The sequence below is a fragment of the Piliocolobus tephrosceles genome, chromosome 16 (assembly GCF_002776525.5).
Source record: "Piliocolobus tephrosceles isolate RC106 chromosome 16, ASM277652v3, whole genome shotgun sequence".
Lineage (NCBI taxonomy): Eukaryota > Metazoa > Chordata > Mammalia > Primates > Cercopithecidae > Piliocolobus > Piliocolobus tephrosceles.
The window spans coordinates 34,330,627-34,352,638 of NC_045449.1; the positions used below are offsets into that span (position 1 = coordinate 34,330,627).

The window sequence follows — 22,012 nt, forward strand, 5'->3', positions numbered from 1 at the left end:
CTACCCTACCCCTACCCTGCAAGCCCCTGATAAACTTCATCAGTGTTTCAAAATGTAACCGAAATACCAGAAATGGCGGAACCGATCATAATCAGCCAAATCACCTTGTTCAAATGTCAGCCAATCCTAAGTCTGATGTGTACAAAATCCCCTATGACTCTGTACCTGTTTACCCCTGACTATAAAAATGCTGTCTGGAGCCCAGTTAAGGAACTTTCCCGCTCGTCTCATGACTAGTGGGGAAGTTCCAGGTTCGAACCTGTAATAAAGATCCTTGCCGCTTGGCTTTGACTCCAGACGCTGGTGGTCTTCTCTGGGGAATAAGCGGTCTGGGCATAACACAGTGGCACGATCATGGCTCACTGCAACTTCCACCTCCCAGCCTGAGGCATCCTGCCACCTTATCCCCTGAGTAGCTGGGAGTATGGGCATGTGCCACCACATCTGGCTAATCATTTAAATTTTTTGTAAAGATGAGGTCTCACTATATTGCCCAGATTGGTTTAGAACTGGACTCAAGAGATGCTGCTGCCTCGACCTCAAGCAATTCCTTGAGGCCAGGAGTTCCAGACTAGCCTGGGCAACATAGCAGACCAAGTCCATACAAAAATAAAAATTTTTTTAAAAATTAGGAGGGTGTGGCGGCATGTGCCTGTAGTCCCAGCTACTTGGAAGGCTGAGATGGGAGAATTGCGTGAGCCCAGGAGTTTGAGGCTGTAGTGAGCCTCTGAACTCACTCATCATGCCCCTGAACTCTAGCCTGGGTGACAGAGGGAGACCCCTTCTCTTAAAAAAAAAAAAAAGAAAAAGGCAACTTCTCTGTTTGATCCTCATATTTCTCATCTTTAAAATGAGGCTAATATATCTTCCTTTTTTTTGTTTTTGAGAGGGAGTCTCGCTCTGTCACCCAGGCTGGAGTGCAGTGGCAGGATCTTGGCTCAATGCAAGCTCTGCCTCCCGGGTTCATGCCATTCTCCTGCCTCAGCCTCCCAAGTAGCTGGGACTATAGGTGCCTGCCACCACGCCCAGCTAATTTTTTGTATTTTTAGTAGAGACGGGGTTTCACCCTGTTAGCCAGGATGATCTCGATCTCCTGACCTTGTGATCCGCCCACCTCGGCCTCCCAAAGTGCTGGGATTACAGGCATGAGCCACCGTGCCTGGCCAATATATCTTCCTTTTTATGTGTTCCTAGCAACAACAAATGAGGTAATGGATATAAAGGATTTAGTATGTTATCCAACACATAATAGCTTTACTATATAGAGCAGTTCCTTCTCTAGACAGTACCTGAATCTGTGTATGGGATATTTGGTTACTTGGCAACCTAGAAATTATTGCAGAGAATCCTAATTGTTGACGTAGAGGTTACTATACCTTTTTAGAAATAATTGAATATTTGTTCAGTTTGGAGTCTGGTTGTTAGATTATCAAAGAAAAGTCCTGCTGATATTTTTTTTTTTTTTTTTTTTTTGAGACGGAGTCTCGCTCTGTCCCTCGGGCTGGAGTGCAGTGGCCAGATCTCAGCTCACTGCAAGCTCCGCCTCCCGGGTTTACGCCATTCTCCTGCCTCAGCCTCCCGAGTAGCTGGGACTACAGGCGCCAGCCACCTCGCCCGGCTAGCTTTTTTGTATTTTTTAGTAGAGACGGGGTTTCACCGTGTTAGCCAGGATGGTCTCGAACTCCTGACCTCGTGATCCGCCCGTCTTGGCCTCCCAAAGTGCTGGGATTACAGGCTTGAGCCACCGCGCCCGGCAGTCCTGCTGATATTTAAGCATCAAATAGAAACTTGGCCAGGCGTGGTGGCTCATGCCTGTAATCCTAGCACTTTGGGAGGCTGAGGCAGGCGAGTCACTTGAGGTCAGGAATTTGAGACCAGCCTGGCCAACATGGTGAAACCCTGGCTCTACTAAAAATACAAAAATTAGCCAGGTGTGGTCGTGGGCGCCTGTAATCCCATCTACTTGGGAGGCTGAGGCAGGAGAATTGCTTGAACCCGGAGGCAGAGGTTGCAGTGAGCTGAGATGGTGCCACTGCGCACTCTATCCTGGGTGACAAAGTGAGATGCCGTCTCAAAAAAAAAGAAAAAAAAGAATTCTCTCTGTCTGTTTTGGGAGGTGAGGGCTGTACAGGCACTGGAACCATAAGTACTATGTCTGTGCAGCCCTGTCACCGTATTTAGGCACTTGAGTGGAAGAGCACTGAAACTAGGTGCTCTACAGTTTACCCTATGTGACCCTCCTACTCCTGGTCACGCCATGTCAGTCTCCTTTGATTCCTAATGTTTATTTCCTCAGGATTATGTTTTAGTCCTTTCTTCATTCTACATATTTGTCCAAGTGGCCTCATACTCTTCCATCTCTTCAGTAATTTCAATTATATGATAAGGTCTCTCCAATCTATATTTCCAGCCCAGACCTTTCTGACTTTAAACTGGTGTATCCTAGGCCCTTTAAGCTGATATATCTTTTTTTAATTCTTCTTTCTAGATATCTCTGAGATGTCTTTTGTTCAGAGCAAAACTAATTCAATATCTTTTCCATTCAAACCTGGTATTTCACCAAAATTCTCTGTTTGTTCACATCTAAGTGTCATTAACTTCTCCCTTTCTTTTATCACCAGACTTCCAGTCAGTCACTAAATCAGACTGGTGTACCTTAGACACATTTTTTCTTTCTCATTCTCACTACTGTTGTGTGAATGACCATCATCTCATCTAGACTGCTGGGAGAGGTCTGATATAGTAATGTTAAGAACAAGGGCTCGGCAGGGCATGGTGGCTCATGCCTGTAATCCCAGCACTTTGGGAGGTTGAGTTGGGTGGATCATCTGAGGTCAGGAGCTCAAGACTAGCCTGGCCAACATGGTGAAACCCCATCTCTACTAAAAATACAAAAATTAGCCAGGCCTGGTGGCACGCACCTGAAGTCTCAGCTACTTGGGAGGCTGAGGCAGGAGAATCGCTTGAACCCCAGAGGCGGAGGTTGCAGTGAACCAAGATTGCACCACTGCACTCCAGCCTGGCAACAGAGCGAGACTCCATCTCCAAAAAAAGAAAGAAAAAAAAAAAGAACAAGGGCTCTGCAGGGCACGGCGGCTCACACCTGTAATCCCAGCACTTTAGGAGGCCGAGGTGGGTGGATCTCCTGAGATCAGGAGTTTGAGACCAGCATGGCCAACATGGTGAGACCCCGTCTCTACTAAAAATACAAACAATTAACTGGGCGTGGTGGCGGGTGTCTGTAATGCCAGCTATTTGGGAGGCTGAGGTAGGAGAATCGCTTGAACCCGGGAGGTGGCGGTTGCAGTGAGCTGAGATCGTGCCATTGCACTCCAGCTTGGGCGACAAGAATAAGACTGTCTCAAAAAGAAAAAACAAGGGCTCTGTATTAAGGTGACCACTTATGAGCTAGGCAAGCTGTAACTTGTGTACCTCATTTTTCTACATCTGAAAAATGGGGATCATAATTATATATATAGATGCTCCTCAACTTAGGGTGGGGGTTATATCCTGATAAACCCATCATAAATTGAAAGTACCATAAATTGAGAGCCAGGCACAGTGGCTCATGCCTGTAAACCCAACTACATGGGAGGCTAGGGTGGGAAGATCATATTAGGCCAAGAGTTCGAGACCAGCTTGGGCAACATAATGAAACCCCTGTCTCTTAAAAAAAATTTTTTTTTTAATTAGCAGGGTGTGCTGATATGTGCTTGTAGTCCCAGCTACTGGGGAGGTTGAAGTGGGAGGATTGCTTGAGCTCAGGAGTTCGAGGCTGCAGTGAGCTATGATCACTTCACTATATTCCAGCCTGGACAAAAGAGTGAAACCCTGTCTCTTAGAAAAGGAAATATACGTTGGAAATACATGTAATACACCAAACCTACCAAACATGGTAGTTTAGCCTAGCCTACCTTAAACATGCTCAGAACACTTAATTTATTAGCGTACAATAGGGCACAATCATCTAACATAAGATCTACAAATGTTGAATATCTCATGTAATTCATTAAATACTGTACTGAAGGTGAAAAACAATGTTTGTATGGGTAAAGTTTCTACTGAATATGTATTGCTTTTGAACCATTGTAGAGTCAGAAAGCTTAAGCGAAACTATAGTAAGTCCATGACCAGCTCTATTTACCTTGAAGTGCTGTTGGGTGCATTAAAGAAGATAATTGCTATAGAGTGTTTAGCCAGTGTGTAGCAAAACACTTCATAAATGTTAACTATTGCTACATTATAGCAGCCTCTGAAATGATCTTCCTGTATCTATTGCCAACTTCTAGTTCATTCTTTACATTGAAGGCAGGTATCTTTTAGAACAGGCATCCCTGTGGCCTGTTAGGAACTGGGCCGCACAGCAGGAGGTGAGCAGTGGGCAAGTGAGTGAAGTTTTATCTGTATTTGCAGCCGCTCCCCATTGCTGACATTACCTCCTGAGTTCCATCTGATTAGCAACAGCATTAGATTCTCATGTGAGTGTGAACCCTGTTGTGAACTGCCCATATGAGAGATCTCAGTTGTGCACTTCTTTTGAGAATCTAATGTCTGATGATCTGTCACTGCCTCCCATCTCACCCCTGATGGGACTATCAAACACCTTTTTGTAACATTTACCAGTCTTGGAAGTATTTGTCTTCACTACTCATCTATGAACAGCTGACAGTGGCCCGTATTCATCACTGTATCCTCAGCTTAACAAGGTGTATGGCTGGCACATAGATAGCCAGTAAACATTTATTTTATTGAACTTAACTTCTCTTGGTCTGAATTTCTTCATTTTTGATATGGCAGTAATCCTTACTTCTCAGTGGAACAAATAATACATGTCAAAGTATTGTGGAAATTTTGAGCTATAAAAGCAAAAGTTTTGGCCAGGCATGGTGGCTCACGCCTGTAATCTCAGCACTTTGGGAGGCTGAGGTGGGTGGATCATGAGGTCAGGAGATTGAGACCATCCTGGCTGACATGATGAAACCCCATCTCTACTAAAAATACAAAAAAAAAAAAAAATAGCTGGGTGTGGTGGCAGGCGCCTGTAGTCCCAGCTACTTGGGAGGCTGAGGCAGGAAAATGGCATGAACCTGGGAGGCGGAGCTGGCAATGAGCCGAGATTGTGCCACTGCACTCTAGCCTGGGCAATAGAGCGAGACACTGTCTCAAAAACAGACAAACAAACAAAAACCACAGTTTTAAAGCAGAATGAAAGAAATTCAAAATTGGGAGTGGACCATTTCAAAACTATTGCTAAAGTGTAAGCTTCATTAAGGAAAGGACTTTTTCTGCTTTGTGCACTCCTGTATCCCTTAGACCCTAGAACAGGGTCAATCAGTATTTGTGGAAGGGAAGCAGTATATCATAAAACTAAAAGAATTGAGAGAGTAGAAAGTAGTCACACTTCTGTTTCAGATACCCATTCCTATAGCTATGCTCTGGGCTTTGAATCTCTTTGTAATCGTTCATCTTCAAAATCAAAACCCCATGCATCGCTCTAAGTCTTTCCAGCTTACTTTCATCATGCCTGTTCTTCAACAGCATGTCTAGATAAATAGCATCCATCACTTTGTTGTCCGTAAACCAGTCTTTGATAATACAGGTTGCTTTTTATCAGGTAGGCCAAAAGAGAAAAATGTAATAACACAGGTTGCATGGTCTATCATGTCAAACATTCTTACTTACCCTCATCCTAAATTCCCTTGTACCATTGTGTCTTGGGGCTTGCTCCTGGCGTCATTTAAACTCAGATACATCCAACTACCATTCCAGTAGGAGGGGAGAGCAAAGGATGAGTGTGGATGGAGTTAGTTTGTATGTTTGGAGGAAGTGATTATTAGTCTTTTGGCTTCTAAGTACTACTGGAGAAAATTACAAATAGTATGTTGCTATTAAAAAGTCATCATTAATCTTAACCATGCTTTCAATATTCCTCTGCAATCCTGCCATATTTTGCCACACCTTTTATTTCAGCCTTTCTCTTTCTACTCCATTTGAACTTTCTGTCTGAGCACCTTCCCTCCGGGAGAATACCTTCTGCCTTCAAATCCATGGACCTACCTGATTTAAAGCTCAAATTGGGAAAGTGTCCCTTTTCCTTTCCAAGACCAAATCCCTTTATAAAAGCTTTCTCTATCTTGAGCATTTACCTGCCTTTCTTCTGGCTCCATCCCATTAACATTTAAATATGCTCATCCTTTCTTCTTAGGAGAAAAAAAAAATTGCTTTTCTTTGTCACCTTATATCCATTGCTTTTTCTTTTTGCTCTGTCTCTTGACCCCACCTCAAACGAATTTCTGCCCCACCAAAGACAATAACCCCTTTTATGTTAAAATTAGTGGAAAGAATGTTAATATAATGCCCTCACTTTAAAGAACATAAAGTAAATTTATAAGTACTTCTAGGGCTGTCATCTATGCCGTGCCAGTCATGCACTGCACAATTCCAAGGGCACCACTTTACGTTACAAATACAGTTCATTACAAATATAGTGGCCCCATGTTTATAAATGCTTAGATAATAGTCCACTAGAAAAAGAAACTGATAGTTGCTTGCACCTCTACGTAGAAGCACTGTGAATCCAGCAGCCTCATTTGTAGACTGATAGAAGTGTTTTATTGGTGACTCAAATATTATGAACAGCTTTGCCAAAGTAGCAGCATTTTCTAAAATAATAAAGGATGACATTCCTTTGTTTTATAATAGTTACACTTCTGGAAAATTCAGTATGGACAGTCTCCGACTTAGGAATTTTCGACTTTAGGATGGTGTGAAAGGGATACCCATTCAGTAGAAACTGTACTTCAGGTTTTGCATTTTGATCTTTTCCTGGCCTAGTGATAATGTGGTACAGTACACTCTTGTGATGCTGGGCAGCGGCAGCGAGCCACAGCTCCCAGTCACCCATGTGATCACGGGAGTGAACAACCCATCCTCTACTGTGTACTGTGTTGTCAGCTTTTTTGGATACTGTGTTTTGTGTTTTCACATTCCATCATGTCTACAAAATGTCCATCAGTGTCTCCTGTTTCTGGTGAGATAAAGAAGAGGAAGGCAATTACTCTTGAAACGAAACTCAAGATAATTGCCCAGCATGAAGGTGGCAAGCCAGTAATGGCCATTGCACGTGAGTTAGGACTTTCGCAATCCACAATTTCAACTATCTTAAAGGATAAGAAGTGAATCAGTGATGCAGTGAAATTGTTAGCATCAGTTAAATCCACTGTCATCACAAAGAAAAGGGCTGGACCGATTGATGATATGGAAAAATTACTTGTTATGTGGATGGAAGACCAGATACAGAAGTGCATACCGCTCAGCCTACTGATGATCCAGGCTAAGGCAAGACGTCTTTTTAATATGCTAAAACACCGTGCCAATGATCCTACATATACACAAATGTTTAAAGCAAGTCATGGATGGTTCCAGCGCTTCAAAAGGCATCATAATTTTCACAATGTAAAGATCAGTGGTGAGGCAACACGTGCTGGTAATGAAGGTGCCATAGCTTTTAAGGAACAGCTGCATGGGATAATTGTGGCTGAAGATCTTTGCAATAAGGAGCTGATTGCACTGGAGGAAGAAAGAAGTAAAGGAGTTGAGGCAGTGGAAGAAGTTATACCCACGGCACCTAGAAAGTTCACAGCAAAGAAACTGGCAGAGGCATTTGCTGCTATCAGCAGCGGCCTACAGATGTTAGAAGAAATGGACGTCAATTACGAGAGATTGGCCACAGTTGACAGGCAGATACAGGATTGCTTGCTACAGAGAAATATATAATGAAAAGAAACAAGCTGTACAGTCAAAACTTGGTATCTTCCTGAAGAACAACACTATGCTTGCTAAACCATCAACTAGTGTTGATGTCCCAATGCCTTCTACCACCTATTCTCGACGTTCATCAGAAGAGAGAGAAATTGAGGACCCTATTGCATCCCCATCATCCAGCAATTAATTCATTTCGGTGCTTCAAACATTTTTCAGGACCACTGTGCTTTCAGCTGTGTACATTAATGGTGAGTACCCGTAGAACCATTCTGTTTTCCACTTTCAGTACAGTATTCAATAAATTACAGAAGATATTCAACACTATAATAACATAGCCTTGTGTTAGATGACTTTTGTCCAACTGTAGGCTTATGTAAGTGTTCTGAGCACATTTAAGGCTAGGCTAAGTCATGATGTTCTGTAGGTGTATTAAATGCATTTTTGACTTACGGTATTTTCAATTAATTGGGATATAACCCCCTGGGAAATTGAGGAGCACCTATACATAGTAAAACTATGCAAAAAATATTTTGTGTTCTGACGTAAAATGATGTTGAGTTCTCATCTCAGTTACTAAGTTTTTCAGCTGCACTGATGTCCAATGGGACAACTTTTGTAAGATTTTTAGCATCCTTGCTCAGGCTTAGTAAATTTCAGCATCTCACTCCAGCCCATTGTGACAGTGAGGTTCTTCTGAAGGTAACTTATTTGATACCATCTCCATTGAGAACCCAGAGCATTGTGAAAACACAGATTAGCACTATATTCCAGGAAAGGGGTGAGTTATTTTTGGTTTCTTTAAATCTTAGGCATCTTGGTAAAACAGAACATCTCCACAAGACTAAGGGAAGACTGAGGAATAGAGTTTTTGAACTTTATGCAACTTTGTTTACATCAAGTTTCAAAATGACCTAAACTGTTTCATGTGGATGCTTGAATCTTTTCTAGTACACTGGTGGTAGGCAAGGGGGTGTTGGAAACAGGGCGCAGGCATAAGATCCAAGATGTGTTTTGCCTTTTTTCTGGATGACCTCATTAAGTATATAGTCAAAATGTTTCTCTGATAAGCCTATACCTCTGTAAGTTGTTACTGCCGGATAGTGATAACTGTTTTCCTTTCCCTTAAGATGCCCTCCAAATCCTTGGTTATGGAATATTTGGCTCATCCCAGTGCACTCGGCTTGGCTGTTGGAGTTGCTTGTGGCGTGTGTCTGGGCTGGAGCCTCCGAGTACGCTTTGGGATGCTCCCCAAAAGCAAGACGAGCAAGACACACAGAGATACTGAAAGTGAAGCAAGCATCTTGGGAGACAGTGGGGAGTACAAGATGATTCTTGTGGTTCGAAATGACTTAAAGATGGGAAAAGGGAAAGTGGCTGCCCAGTGCTCTCATGCTGCTGTTTCAGCCTACAAGCAGATTCAAAGAAGAAATCCTGAAATGCTCAAGCAATGGGAATACTGTGGCCAGCCCAAGGTGGTGGTCAAAGCTCCTGATGAAGAAACCCTGATTGCATTATTGGCCCATGCGAAAATGCTGGGATTGACTGTAAGTTTAATTCAAGATGCTGGACGTACTCAGATTGCACCAGGCTCTCAAACTGTCCTAGGGATTGGGCCAGGACCAGCAGACCTAATTGACAAAGTCACTGGCCACCTAAAACTTTACTAGGTGGACTTTGATATGACAGCAACCCCTCCATCACAAGTGTTTGAAGCCTATCAGATTCTAACAAAAGCTGAATTTCTTCACCCAACTTAAATGTTCTTAAGATGAAAATAAAACCTATTCCCATGTTCTATGGTTGGCAGTTGTCATCTTGGGCTTAAAAAAAGTACTGTTGGTTAAATGGTCTTAGTGGTTCAAGTGAGAGGCTGAAACAAATATTTAAGATGAGAGAAACAGGTCAATACAATTGGATTAAAAGGGAGGAAACAGCATTTCCCTATACATGATTAGGTCCCTTTGTGTGTTGGTAGCCCTTCCCTGAGACTATGTCCCCCTGGAGGTCAAGGTTCAAGGGTGTTCCCACTAGAGGCAAGCTGCAGTTTGTTCCCCTGCTGTCACTTTTTGGGTGACTGATAGCCTACTTTATTAATAGATATGGCCATCCTCAATGGAGTCCCATGGTTTATAACCTGTTTGACTTTTTGTCTAAAGGTTGAGGTTTTATAGCAGATACAACCTACTGTGCAGTGTTTCATATTCACCTTCCCTGACCCATACTGGTCAAAGGTTATCAGCAGTGGTTCTAAATCACAGCCTATTAAAGGTTCTCACTTTCCCCCTTTCTTGTAACAATGAAGCCATTGAAACTTGTGGAGTAACCTTATCGACCTTACAGATGGAAATGGGTGGGCCCAAGTAAGAATTTATGGTAACTGTAAAGTGAATGTAGTTTGTCATCTCTGCTAGTTTTTTTTTTCCTAGAACTTAAAGAACTAGACAGTTAAGGGTGCCTTTTTTACCTTTTAATCTTTAGATATACTTGATACAATCCTAGTTATACCTAGAATATGAGGCAGAGGGTCCCAACTCCCCAAGCCACAGAGCTTCCTGGTAGTCATCTTGTTAGAAACTATTTTTCTTTAAAGCCTTCTTTTAGGAGGATACTGACAGTAATTTCTAAAATCAGTGTATCCCCAAGAACGGTACTGATGCCAGGGAGAATTTTGGTAATAGGCCCATTTTAAGTGGCTGTACCTCTCTATGGTTAACTGTAATATAAGCAGCATTATAGCACAATCTCAAGGTCTAAGGTCATTGGTGGAATATCGTGGGCAGAACACTAAAGACAGTCTTGAAAGTTCTAATATTTGATTCATTTTATACACTTCGCACAGGCATAGGACAGCACAGGAGAAAAATTGCAACTGTGAATGATGCCACAATAGCAACTATTTCTAAACAGAATGTTTACTGGCTCCAGAAGTGACGCAACAAAATGCAACGTTAGGACTGAGTTGAACTCAATGCTAAGTGCATGATTCTGGCTCAGGTAATTTCTGAGGTTTGCCTCAGACTGATGGCTCCAAATTCAAAGATAGTGGCATTCCCAACAGGATGGCATGGGGTGGCTAAGTAACTGATCAGTCATGGCATATCTACTAAAAGGAATATTATGAAAATTCTGGTAATTGTGGATATATGCTTGTTTTCTAATTCATCTATACTTACTATTTTATAGAACTCATAATCTTATAGTCCTCAAAGTATACTCTGCAGAACCCATGGGGTCTCCACAGAGTCAAAAATCTTTTCTTACTATTATTTTTTTTCCTCTGCGTTACTTGCACTGATGGTACAAAAGCAGTGGTGGGGAAAACTGATGGCACCTCCCACGTATCAAAGCAGGGGCACCATTGTATTCTTCACTGACCTACACTCACATTAAACACTTTCACTTCATGTCCTGGATGAAACTAACTAGGTGTTTTGGTTTTTTGAGACAAGAGTCTCGTTCTGTCACCCAGGCTGGAGTGCAATGATGTGATCTCGGCTCACTACAACCTTTGCCTCCCAGGTTCAAGTGATTCTCATGCCTCAGCCTCCTGCCTCCTGAGTAGTAGCTGGGATCTTACAGGCGTGTACCTTCACACCTGGATGATTTTTTATTTTTAGTAGAGCACGCCTGGCTGCTATTTTATTTTTAGTAGAGATGGAGTTTCACCATGTTGGTCAGGCTTGTCTCGAACTCCTGGCCTCAAGCAATCTGCCTGCCTCAACCTCCCAAAGTGCTGGGATTACAGGCCTGAACCACCACAGCTGGTGGGACAGGGATTTTAAGTTGTAAAAAACTCCTCTGTGGAGCTTATGGTAGGTAATTTGCCTAAGAGTTGTAAAGCAGTGCAACACTAGGCGAGGGGCTATGTGTAGCTATTGAGGATTAAGGGATAGTGAAATGAACTTTAGGAACATTCTCAGCCATAAGCAAGAGCTGGATTGACAACAACCAATTTTTCAAAAAAAATCAACTTAAGATACCCATAATTTGGGCACCTTTATAATTCATGATGAGAAACAGCATGTTAACTACATGTTTAAATATATTTTATTTCAAGTTAATATAACAGCAATGATTTGTTCATTTAAGTGAAATGCCTAGATAAAAACCTCAAGTGTCACTTGGCTAAAATGTTGGAGACAGTAAATGTAAGCCACTAGAGTAGTGACTCTGGTTCTTTAGACTACTGCGTGTACCTTATTGAACTACAGGAATGCGCATTGATAAAATGCACAATGTCTTCACATGTCTCAATCCTCATTCCTCTTCCTTTCATGCCTCCCTGTAATGCCTCAGTATCCAATATAAAACTACAAAAACTACTGTTCTTTTGGTTTGAGTGATATTTAATTAAGTTCTTTTGGTTTGAGTGGTATTTAATTAAAACTTCAAATCTATGTTATTTCCACAGTCCAGTAATTTATTTTAAATTTGAGTAATTTCAAATTCCACGAACAAAACTGAATAACAGCAATATTTTGTTTGAATTTCTCTCTTCTGTACACTCAGTGATCTAAAACACCACAATATCCAACATACACAAACCTCAGGGAAGGGTTAGTAAACACACACAAGATTGGAATCATGGTGCTCTTTGCTCCTGAATGGAATGGTCCCACAGAAAAAGCACAGGATACAGCACAACATAAGGGCACCTGTTACATATGAAGTGAGCAAAACATACTAGCATTTTCTATATGCATAATGGGGAAACCTGCATAGGTTAGAGGGCCTTCTATGCTCATTTAAAAATCAGGCAAGTTGTCTGTAACATTTTTCAAATAATCTGGAAAGCACTGCAATCCAGTGTAGGATGTGCTGATTAGTGTTGTCTTTGTTGGCATTGACAGTCTTGCATGGTCATATGCCAATATTTTTGCTTTAGCTTTTCTTTGAATAAAACAGATTTAAATGCATTTAGACAATACATATTTGTAAGCTGTTTACATACACTAAATTTAAGAGATTCAATATTAGAGTTTCTTTGTTTCTTTAAACACTACAGAGTGCAAATCAGATTCTTCACAACAGATTAAATATTAAGCAGTTCTTTAAAGAATGAGGGGGAAGAAAAAAAGCCCAAGTGAATAAAACATTGAAACTATTCCCCTTCGAAAATAAATTCTAAAATGATGTGGAATGTGAAATAAGGTTTTAACATAGGTGATCCAAGTTTATAGTTAGAAACAAAAAGGAGTCCTTCATGAAATAAAGGTTACAAGAACACGTTGCCTGTTTCCCCCATTATAAACAGAGAAGTGGGTAGAGACGATGTTTCAGTACGAAAATAGGTGACTACAGGATGAACTTTTCATCTCACATGCTGTACCCAAAGCCAGGCTGTGGCTGTCCATACGGTGGTGCGGTATAACCATAACCAAAAGGTGCCTGGGGAGGGACGGCAACACTGGGTCCTGCTGTCAGCATCAACTGGGGCTGACCTAAAGTAGAAGAAAACGAAAAGGAGCAGGGGCAGGGTGAGGAGGCAGGACAGACTGTTAGCATTTAGAATACCCCAATCTCCTCCACTCTAGCAACATAATCTCACCCTCGAATGAGTTGTGTATCGGGGGCACATTTGATTGCTACAATTTTGGGAGGACAGTCTTAGTCTAAGAAGGTTCCTACCTAAAAAGTCAACAAATAGTGCAGGGCCAAAGGCCAGAACTGCTTATGACTGAACACAATATGCCTGACACTGTATACTTGACACATACCTACATGCATATTACACTTCATGACACAATAAAATTAACACAAGAAAACTTAGTTTTTTAAGACTTCTTTTTTTTTTTAAAGACAGAATCTTGCTGTGTTGCCCAGGCTGGAGTGCAGTTGTGCAATCTCGGCTCACTGCAACCTCCGCCTCCTGGGTTCAAGTGATTCTCGTGCCTCAGCCTCCCGAGTAGCTGGGATTACGCGTGTGTGCCACCATGTCCAGCTAATTTTTGTATTTTTAGTAGAGACGGGATTTTGCCACGTTGGCCAGGCTGGTCTTGAACTCCTGGCCTCAAGTGATCAGCCCACCTTGCCCTCCCAAAGTGCTGCGATTATAGGCATGAGCCACCATGCTTGGCCTAAATGACATGTTATTAACATAACTTTTACAGTTAAATTTCTGATTTAAACATGTCTAAATGGCAATGAAACCAAATTCATTTATAGATGATCCAGTACTAATTTAGAGACAGCAATTAAAAATAAGACACATTTGGGCGAGGCGCGGTGGCTCACGTCTGTAATCCCAGCACTCTGGGACGCAGAGAAGGGTGGATCATGAGGTTAGGAGTTCGACACCAGTCTGGCCAATACAGTGAAACCCTGTCTCTACTAAAAATACAAAAAAATTTAGCTGGACGTGGTGGTGTGCGTCTATAATCCCAGCTACTCAGCACGCTGAGGCAGGAGAATCACTTGAACCCAGGAGGTTGCAGTGAGCCGAGATAACACCACTGCACTCCAGCCTGGGTGACAGAGTGAGATGCCGTCTTGAGGGGCGGAAAAAAAGACATTCAGACATTCTTTAGGTGTGAAATACATTAGAACATACACCCTCTATCAAATACTATGTTGACATTCTTTCTTACAAAGTTTAAATCGTTGTTGGCCATATTCAAAAAACATGACCTGTAGAGAACTTGGCTTAGAGATGGAAAGCAAGTTAACACCCCTCTACCCCTACAAAACAAATATTCTTAACCTCCCACTACAGTGTAAACCTAGATCAGGATTTCTCCTACACAAAGGACTTCATGTCTTTGCTTTTTGTAGTTAACAACCAAAGCTGTATTTAGCAAACACATTAATTTTGGAAACCAATTTTATTTATTTTATTTTATTATTATTTTTTGAGACTGAGTCACGCTCTGTTGCCCAGGCTGGAATGCAGTGGCGCCATTTCAGCTCACTGCAGCCGTTGCCTCCCAGGTTCAAGCAATTCTCCTGCCTCAGCCTCCCAAGTAGCTGGGACTACTATGTGCCACCATGCCTGACTAATCTTGTTTTATTTTTTTTTTTTTTTGAGACGGAGTCTCGCTCTGTTGCCCAGGCTGGAGTGCAATGGCCGGATCTCAGCTCACTGCAAGCTCCGCCTCCCGGGTATATGCCATTCTCCTGCCTCAGTCTCCCAAGTAGCTGGGACTACAGCCGCCTGCCACCTCGCCTGGCTAGCTTTTTGTATTCTTTAGTAGAGACGGGGTTTCACCGTGTTAGCCAGGATGGTCTCGATCTCCTGACCTCGTGATCCGCCCGTCTCGGCCTCCCAAAGTGCTGGGATTACAGGCTTGAGCCACCGCGCCCGGCCTCGCCTGGCTAATCTTTTGTATTTTTAGTAGAAATGGGGTTTCACCGTGTTAGCCAGGATGGTCTCAATCTCCTGACCTTGTGATCTGCCTGCCTCAACCTTCCAAAGTGCTGGGATTATAGGCGTGAACCACCACGCCCAGCCATAGTGGTCATATTTTTATGTTCCCTCACCTGGTTATTGTGCTTCTACCTATACTCTTCAAAGCGATTGTTCAAATGATTCTGTTCACTAACTATGAAATGGAAAGGGGCAGTAATTCAGACATGTAGGTTTAAGAAGACATGAAACTGTCTTAAATATTCACTTGAAAGTTTGAAGATCCTATCTCTCTGGAAAGTTCTCAAATGGAAACTACCCAGTTATCTGTCCCAGTTAGAATTTAAAATGAAGATGTATTCTTTATGTAAAGCATACTAAAGACAGCCTGGGCATATTCTCTCATCTTTTGCTCTTTTGAAAATGGAATTCATCAGTATTTCTTTTTCAGTAATTTATGAGCAGGTAATGAATGAGGGACCAGATGATAGGAAAGATTCATGTTATGATCTTAAATGACTGTTTTTGAGTTTTCTTGTATTTAGGATTATTTTAGTGAATAATATCAACACCTGCTTTACGACTTCTCAGAAAAAAAAATCATAGAAAGCAGTATTTCTTAGCAAGCCTTTTGCACTTTAGAAGCTTGTTGTATTCTATTTTGAGGCATAGTCTCTAAATAATTAAATACTTGTCTAATGAATTTTTTGAGGTTACAGAGAGAGATTACCATAAACAATGGGTTGTGTCTCTGTAGCTTGTTCTTCTTCTTTTCTCAGTGATTCTGAAGCATCTAATTTATCCACCTGGAGAAAAACACATCATGTTAATTAGCACCCCAAAAGTATTATAAACCTAGATTTATGGCAGAAAGTGGAAAAGCCTTAGTATGTTAAATTCTGTCAAAATAAAACAGACTAGAAAGAACATTCTCAGGCCCCCTCAAATTCAATGGCAATGTTCATACTTCAGTCCAGGTGGTTTTCAGCACTGTCATTATAAACCCTCAGGAAGGAGGGATTTATAAATGCCATAAAAGCTCACGCCAGACTAAAACTGGGCATGCTAGGATGCAGCCTGAGGGAGGGAGAAAACGAGAAGGAACCACTTTTCAAATGAAGTTTAAAACTGATCAGAGGTGATAATGAACTCATGGTCTGGCAATACTTCCCTCCCCAGAGGAAATGGTATTCAAAAAAGTTAAATGAGCCTCGTGACTGGACAAGTACTTATGCAGAATAAGCTGTTCTTTTGCCAGTTGTGTATAGCTTCTGATGATATTGGTTATAGCTGCAGACTGAAGTTTAAGATTCAAGTGGCTCCATATTCAATCTTTTTGTATAAAGAAAGGCTGCATGTTTAATACTGTGTGGGCTCTGTTATCTAAGAAGTAATCAGTAAAGCCTGATTTTGTCCCAAAAAACTGTTCGCTTAATGTTCGCTTTTAATTAAGCCAAAAGTAAATGGCTACTATATGCTAACTACTCTTCAAAGTGGATAGTATCAGACAGAAGTAATTCTGCAGAGCAGTCCAAATGTATTAGTGAAAGAAAGGAATTAGAATGCCTAGATCTTTCCACTGACTAGTTGTGTGACCTTGGCAAATCATTGCACTGGCCCTCAAATTTCCTTCTCTATATAATGAGAAGGTTGAACAAAATGATCTGCAGTTTCTTCTAGGGCTAACATGATTTGATTCTGTAATTCTGTAATGAAATAGAGAGAAGTGACATTACAACACTGGGACTAGAGAATCTCCTTCACTATACAAATTCCACTGCCTTTTACACTATATTTGTCTTTCAATATTTACAAGCTGTTCTCTCAACCAAAGCCTTATACTTGGTCTATCATTATAGCTAAGTAAAACTAAATTTCAAACCTCAATGTTACCTATTACTGGTGGTTTTCAAGGTCATAAATGTGCTGGATGAGATAGGGGGACCAAAGTGCAGGGGGGAACACTTTCTCAATGTTCACTGCGTGTTCTTCAAAAAGGCAAATTGTGAAAAATCACTTCAAAAAAAAAAGGTTGTAGACTTCAGTGGAAAAGTCTGTAAAATCCAGGTCCTAAAAAGATTCAGGCAGCACCTCATTTCTATTTGAAACTATTAAAAAAGTATCTTTCAGTCTTCGCATAGGCCATTAAGGTTAGGGCACTGTTTTACATTTAATTGTTTCATATTAAATACCACAAATATGAGTCTAATCCATCTTAATTTGTTAGGGAACTGAAAATTTGAGAAAAGTAAGCCTAAGTAGGCTCCTTCAGATGAAATGTGGTTTTTCTAGCCTAGGAAGATGGATTAGTTTACGTTTATACACTATTATCCTATTTTATAGTCTAAATGATGTGTTACAAATTACCCTAGTACCAAATTAAAGACTATTATGTAGTATAAGTACCAGATGAAATGCCCATTTTTTGGCATCCACACTTAGAACAAAAATTATTACAGTTATAGAACTTAAAGCACAGCTCTGTGCCATCAAGGGTCGGATGGGGTTTTGCTAACTAACCAGTATTCAAGAAGGAGCTATAGAAGTTATAAAGAAAAATACATGGATGCCTGTACATTAGTAACTTCTAAGAAAAAAGAAGAAAAATGAAACAACCAAAAAGCCACCACTGCATAATACATTTCCGGACTTTCAAGGAAAAGAATCTGAAGTGAACATGTGTTTATAAGTTAAGGTCTGAATCAGATGTTGAACACATAAGTCCTATTAGAGAAGCACATGGAAGACTTAGAAGAGCTGGCAATATCACAATGCCCTAGCATACACATAGGAAGTTTGGGCATGGGGGAAGAATTCTGAAGGAATAGCATCAAGCTAAGCAAAAAATTCTTATTCTTCTATATGATGGGACAGCCTCTGGCACAGGGACTTTCAATTTTTGTTTCCACTGATCCAATTTAGATTGCTCAAAAAAAAAAAAAAAAAAGCATAGAAGGCTTTTAAGAACACAAGCTTTTGTTAAGAGCTGTAACAAAAGTTTCTGATCCTTGGATTTAAAAAGAAAAATTACAGGTAAGCATGTCAATGAATTCAGTTCCATCTGTACTACTAAAAATTCACTAAAATGTAAAAGGCTTTTCCACAAAGACTGCAATATGCTGCAGAGGAAAAGTAACATGCAGTCAGTTATTTTGGTGTATGTGTGCATGAAAAAAAGGCAAAAGTACTGAAGCAAGAAGTGAGATCTGAAGATGACTTGCTATACAGGCTCTCAAGAAACACACACAGCCCACAGCAATGCTATAAGAGTTTCAAAAATAGTATGATATAATTGCAATGACTGTTGTACATGCTCCATTTAAAACAATGCATAACACTGCAGTTCAATTACCTGTTTTTCACACACACGCTTTCTAACTGCCTTGCTTACTAGCTGCTGAAGGGTCTCACACACAATGCATTTTACTCAGGTTTGCCCTAAGTTCCAGTGGTGACTCCAGTTTGGTTCAACATAATCCCAAGGCATTGTCCCCCACCCAAATTCTTTTCAATTTGTTTCAACTCTCCTTTACCTTCCCACCCTTTTCTAACCACAATTTGATAACAGATGTAAGTTTGTTTCATTCATATTGGGATGGAGACAAGCCAATGAAGGAAGCAGCAACCAAAAGGTGCCTGAATTTGACCTCCTTGGACAAGCCAACTGATAAACAGGAGAGCAAATTTTAGGTAGCTTCAGAGGTATGCCTTATTACAGAAAGTAGAAGTTAATACTTTGTTAAAAGTAATTCATGTTGCTTAGCAACAATTATAGCAAGCTTGGCTCTCGTGATTAAAAAGGTTTTGATTCCTCTTAAAAATGAACTAGCACCATAAGAACTGGACACCTGGAGAAACATGAGGAAAGTCTCTTCGGAAGCAGCTAGTATCTCTTGTATCTACTTTCAGCAAAAAATTAGTAAGAATCAAGAGATCAGAAACTGGATCACAGTCCTTCAATACCAAAAAAAAAAAAACCCCAAAAAGCCTTTTAGGGCATGTATATACATATATAAATTCAACAACTGTCAGGCAAGCTCACAAAGTAAAACCAGAGGCTGTTTTAATTTACTTCAAGTATTATGATAGTCCTATTAGGGTCCAGATACCCTGACAGGGAAGAGAAATTTCCTGTTACTTTGGAATTAATATGGAAACTCACCATACTCAGTTTTCCACAATATATTTAAGAGAGACTGTGAACCAACTACTGATTAGCCTCCTGCCCTTCCTAAAGCCTATTAGCCGATTAGTAGCAAACGTCTACTAATGTCCTACAGTTCTATTAAAGTTATGTTTCAAGGGACTTGCAGAGGCTTTAGTGAAAATTTATTGGGGGGAAAAAGCAGCAGCAGCAGTGTAGAAAAGGAAGGAAAAAAATCATGCAAATTCCTTAGACTTAGTTCTCCAGACTTAAAGATGGAAAAGAATCAACTTTCACCTTTTCCTTTATTGCATCAACCTGCAAAGGAATTCAGAAGGTGCAGCTTAGAAAAAAAATCAAATTCCATATTGAGCATAAAAAGGTAGAATCAGCAACAAAGGTTTAGAGAAGAAACATCTAACCACTAAAAAGGTATGAGAGAAGTGAAAATAAAGGGCATACTGGAAGCAAAATTTAGATTTTTCTGTAACTTCAAAGCTTACTGCAGAAGAATTTATGCTACAGTATGAAAGAAAGCAGCTTAATCACTAGTAAAATTTACAGCACTTAGGTTAACAGCAGCTTAGAGACAGGTCTCACAAGTTGGCATTATGTTTAAGAAGCTATTCTCATCTATGGCTAAAACATGTTGGCTAAGACAAGGCAACATGTTTTTTCTTACATTGAATACAGAAAATGTTAATTCTTTAAAAACTTTAAACAGACACAATGGTATCTAATTAAATGATATCCTGAGGAAAAATTCAGTGTAGTAGGGATTGTTGGTAGTGCTCCCACTCCCCCCACCCCTACCTTAACTCAGGCAGGCTGAAGGAATCAGTTGGGAGACTCTGATTTTAATCATGCTTTTTGCTTTGACAAAAAGATGCTCTAAAACCATTTAAAAATGTTCTACACAGAGGAAGCTAGTAACTGCTGAAGATAGGGTGAGTAAATTCTTACATCAAAAAGGGACACTAAGATGAATAGTGAATTTTATAAGGCGATTAGACCCCCAGCTTGTTTAATGTGTTCACCTCCTATGATATTTTTAAATCAGGAATTAAACTATCAAAAAAAAAATTGTGAAGATTAAAAGAATGTTAAGAATATACATGCAGCTTCCCCAGGGGAAACAGGCATAGACATCACTAAAGTCAGGAGCCAACCAAATAAAAGGGAATCTACAATATTAGTTATGATGATTTGAGTTACAAGAACTGAGTTTGAGAAAAATGCTACTTTGAAATAAAATTTATCGAATCGTTTTTAAAATAAAAAAACAAAATATAGATTATTTTCACCCTCATAAATACAATGAGGGTAAACAGCTATATTTGAGTTCCCCTTCCAATCAGTGTCATTTTTCAGCTATTAAAAAATTTTCAAAAGAACAGGAATATTTTATGATCGACTGACTTCTACTAAATAAAAAAAATTAAAAAAATTAATGTGCACGTAGAATTTTACATATCTGCAAGAAAACTGGTTCTGAATACACTTAGAAGAGTCATTACCTTTGTCAAGTATTCCTTCATGACCTGGATGAAATAGGGCATGGCAAAATCCATGATATTGTGCCTCCACGCAGTTTCTAGGACAACATCTGGCCTTAAAAGATCGTAACAGGTAAACAGACAAGCTCCAAAGCACTCTCTTTTTTCTTCCTGCAAAAACCACTGCAGGAGTTCTTCAGCCAACTCAGTATCTTTAGATTCAGAAGCATACTGCATTGCATCCTATTCAAAGAAAATAGTGACAGTCAAAAAACATTAGACCCAACACACTAAACTAGGAAACCAACAAAAACAATGGAAACTTTCCAATATAAATCTGGTTTTGCAAGGAGAAAAAAAGCCTCCTAGTTGTATCATTTAAATTAAAATTTTCAAAGAACAGATAAGCTAAAGGCCTTTTTTTCCCCCAAACAAGTCTGACCTTAACATAAGAGAGCCCCTAGAATCAAGAAATCCATTAACTTAAATTGCCTTAAAGTCAGTTCTCATATTCACAAAACCAGTACTTTTATTTATAGAATATAATCACTTGTAACATCATTTTAGGCCTGGTTTAACAGCCCCCGCCCCGCAACTTTATCAACCTTGTAAAGGCTGTCTTTCTTGCACAGCTCTACACTCTGTTTCCAGCGATTGTTGCCTTTGAAGAGATAAGCAGCAATTCTCCTGAACTCAATGAGTTCATGTTTTTCCAAACGCTGAGCAAGCGAGATATTGTCAAAGTTGTCATAAGCATCTATTGATGTTCGCAGAGCCTTAAAAAAAAAAGCCATCCAAATGCCAGATCAGTATCTTGTTTTAACATTATATTCCGTCCTTGATCAATGAGCCCCTTAGATGGTAATGTGTAATACGACACCTAGATTCAAGCATCAAAAGGTATGTTTTTTCACTATACCTAAAGATAACATTTTCTCCAAGATATTTCAGTATCAAGGACTAACATATGGCTATGAAACTGATGAGATTTCTAATTTGGAGGGCAAGATTTTTTTTTTTTGAGATGGAGTCTCCCTCTGTTGCCCAGGCTGGAGTGCAGTGGTGACGCAATCGTGGCTCACTGCAACCTGCCTCTAGCGTTCAAGCCATTCTCCTGCCTCAGCCTGCCAGGTAGCTGGGACTATAGGCACGTGCCACCACACCCGGCTAATTTTTTTTGTTTTTTAGTAGAGACGGGGTTTCATTGTGTTAGCCAGGATGGTCTCGATCTCCTGACATCATGATCTGCCCACCTTGGCTTCCCAA

At 40.4% G+C, this 22,012-nt stretch overlaps 2 protein-coding genes across 6 annotated transcripts in view; one reads left to right on the forward strand and one right to left on the reverse strand.

Moving 5' to 3' along the window:
- Positions 1–11,923, forward strand: part of PTRH2 (peptidyl-tRNA hydrolase 2) — a 21,780-nt gene extending 9,857 nt beyond the window's left edge. For 3 of the 5 annotated variants that reach the window (XM_023204660.3, XM_023204659.3, XM_023204661.3), the window contains one exon: positions 8,892–11,923. In XM_023204660.3, the coding sequence (XP_023060428.1) occupies positions 8,892–9,431 (540 nt within the window). In that variant the 3' untranslated portion in view covers positions 9,432–11,923. Of the gene's footprint in view, positions 1–6,702; positions 8,013–8,891 lie in introns of all 5 variants that reach the window. The other 2 variants (XM_023204656.3, XM_023204657.3) reach the window with 2 other exon arrangements.
- A 204-nt stretch (positions 11,924–12,127) lies between these two features.
- CLTC (clathrin heavy chain) overlaps positions 12,128–22,012 on the reverse strand; it is a 75,963-nt gene continuing 66,078 nt past the window's right edge. The window contains exons 29-32 of the mRNA XM_023204648.2: positions 21,352–21,522; positions 20,768–20,989; positions 15,837–15,912; positions 12,128–13,205 (exon numbers count right to left, since the gene is read on the reverse strand). Coding sequence (XP_023060416.1) covers positions 13,081–13,205; positions 15,837–15,912; positions 20,768–20,989; positions 21,352–21,522 — 594 coding nt within the window. The 3' untranslated portion in view covers positions 12,128–13,080. The remainder of the gene's footprint in view (positions 13,206–15,836; positions 15,913–20,767; positions 20,990–21,351; positions 21,523–22,012) is intronic.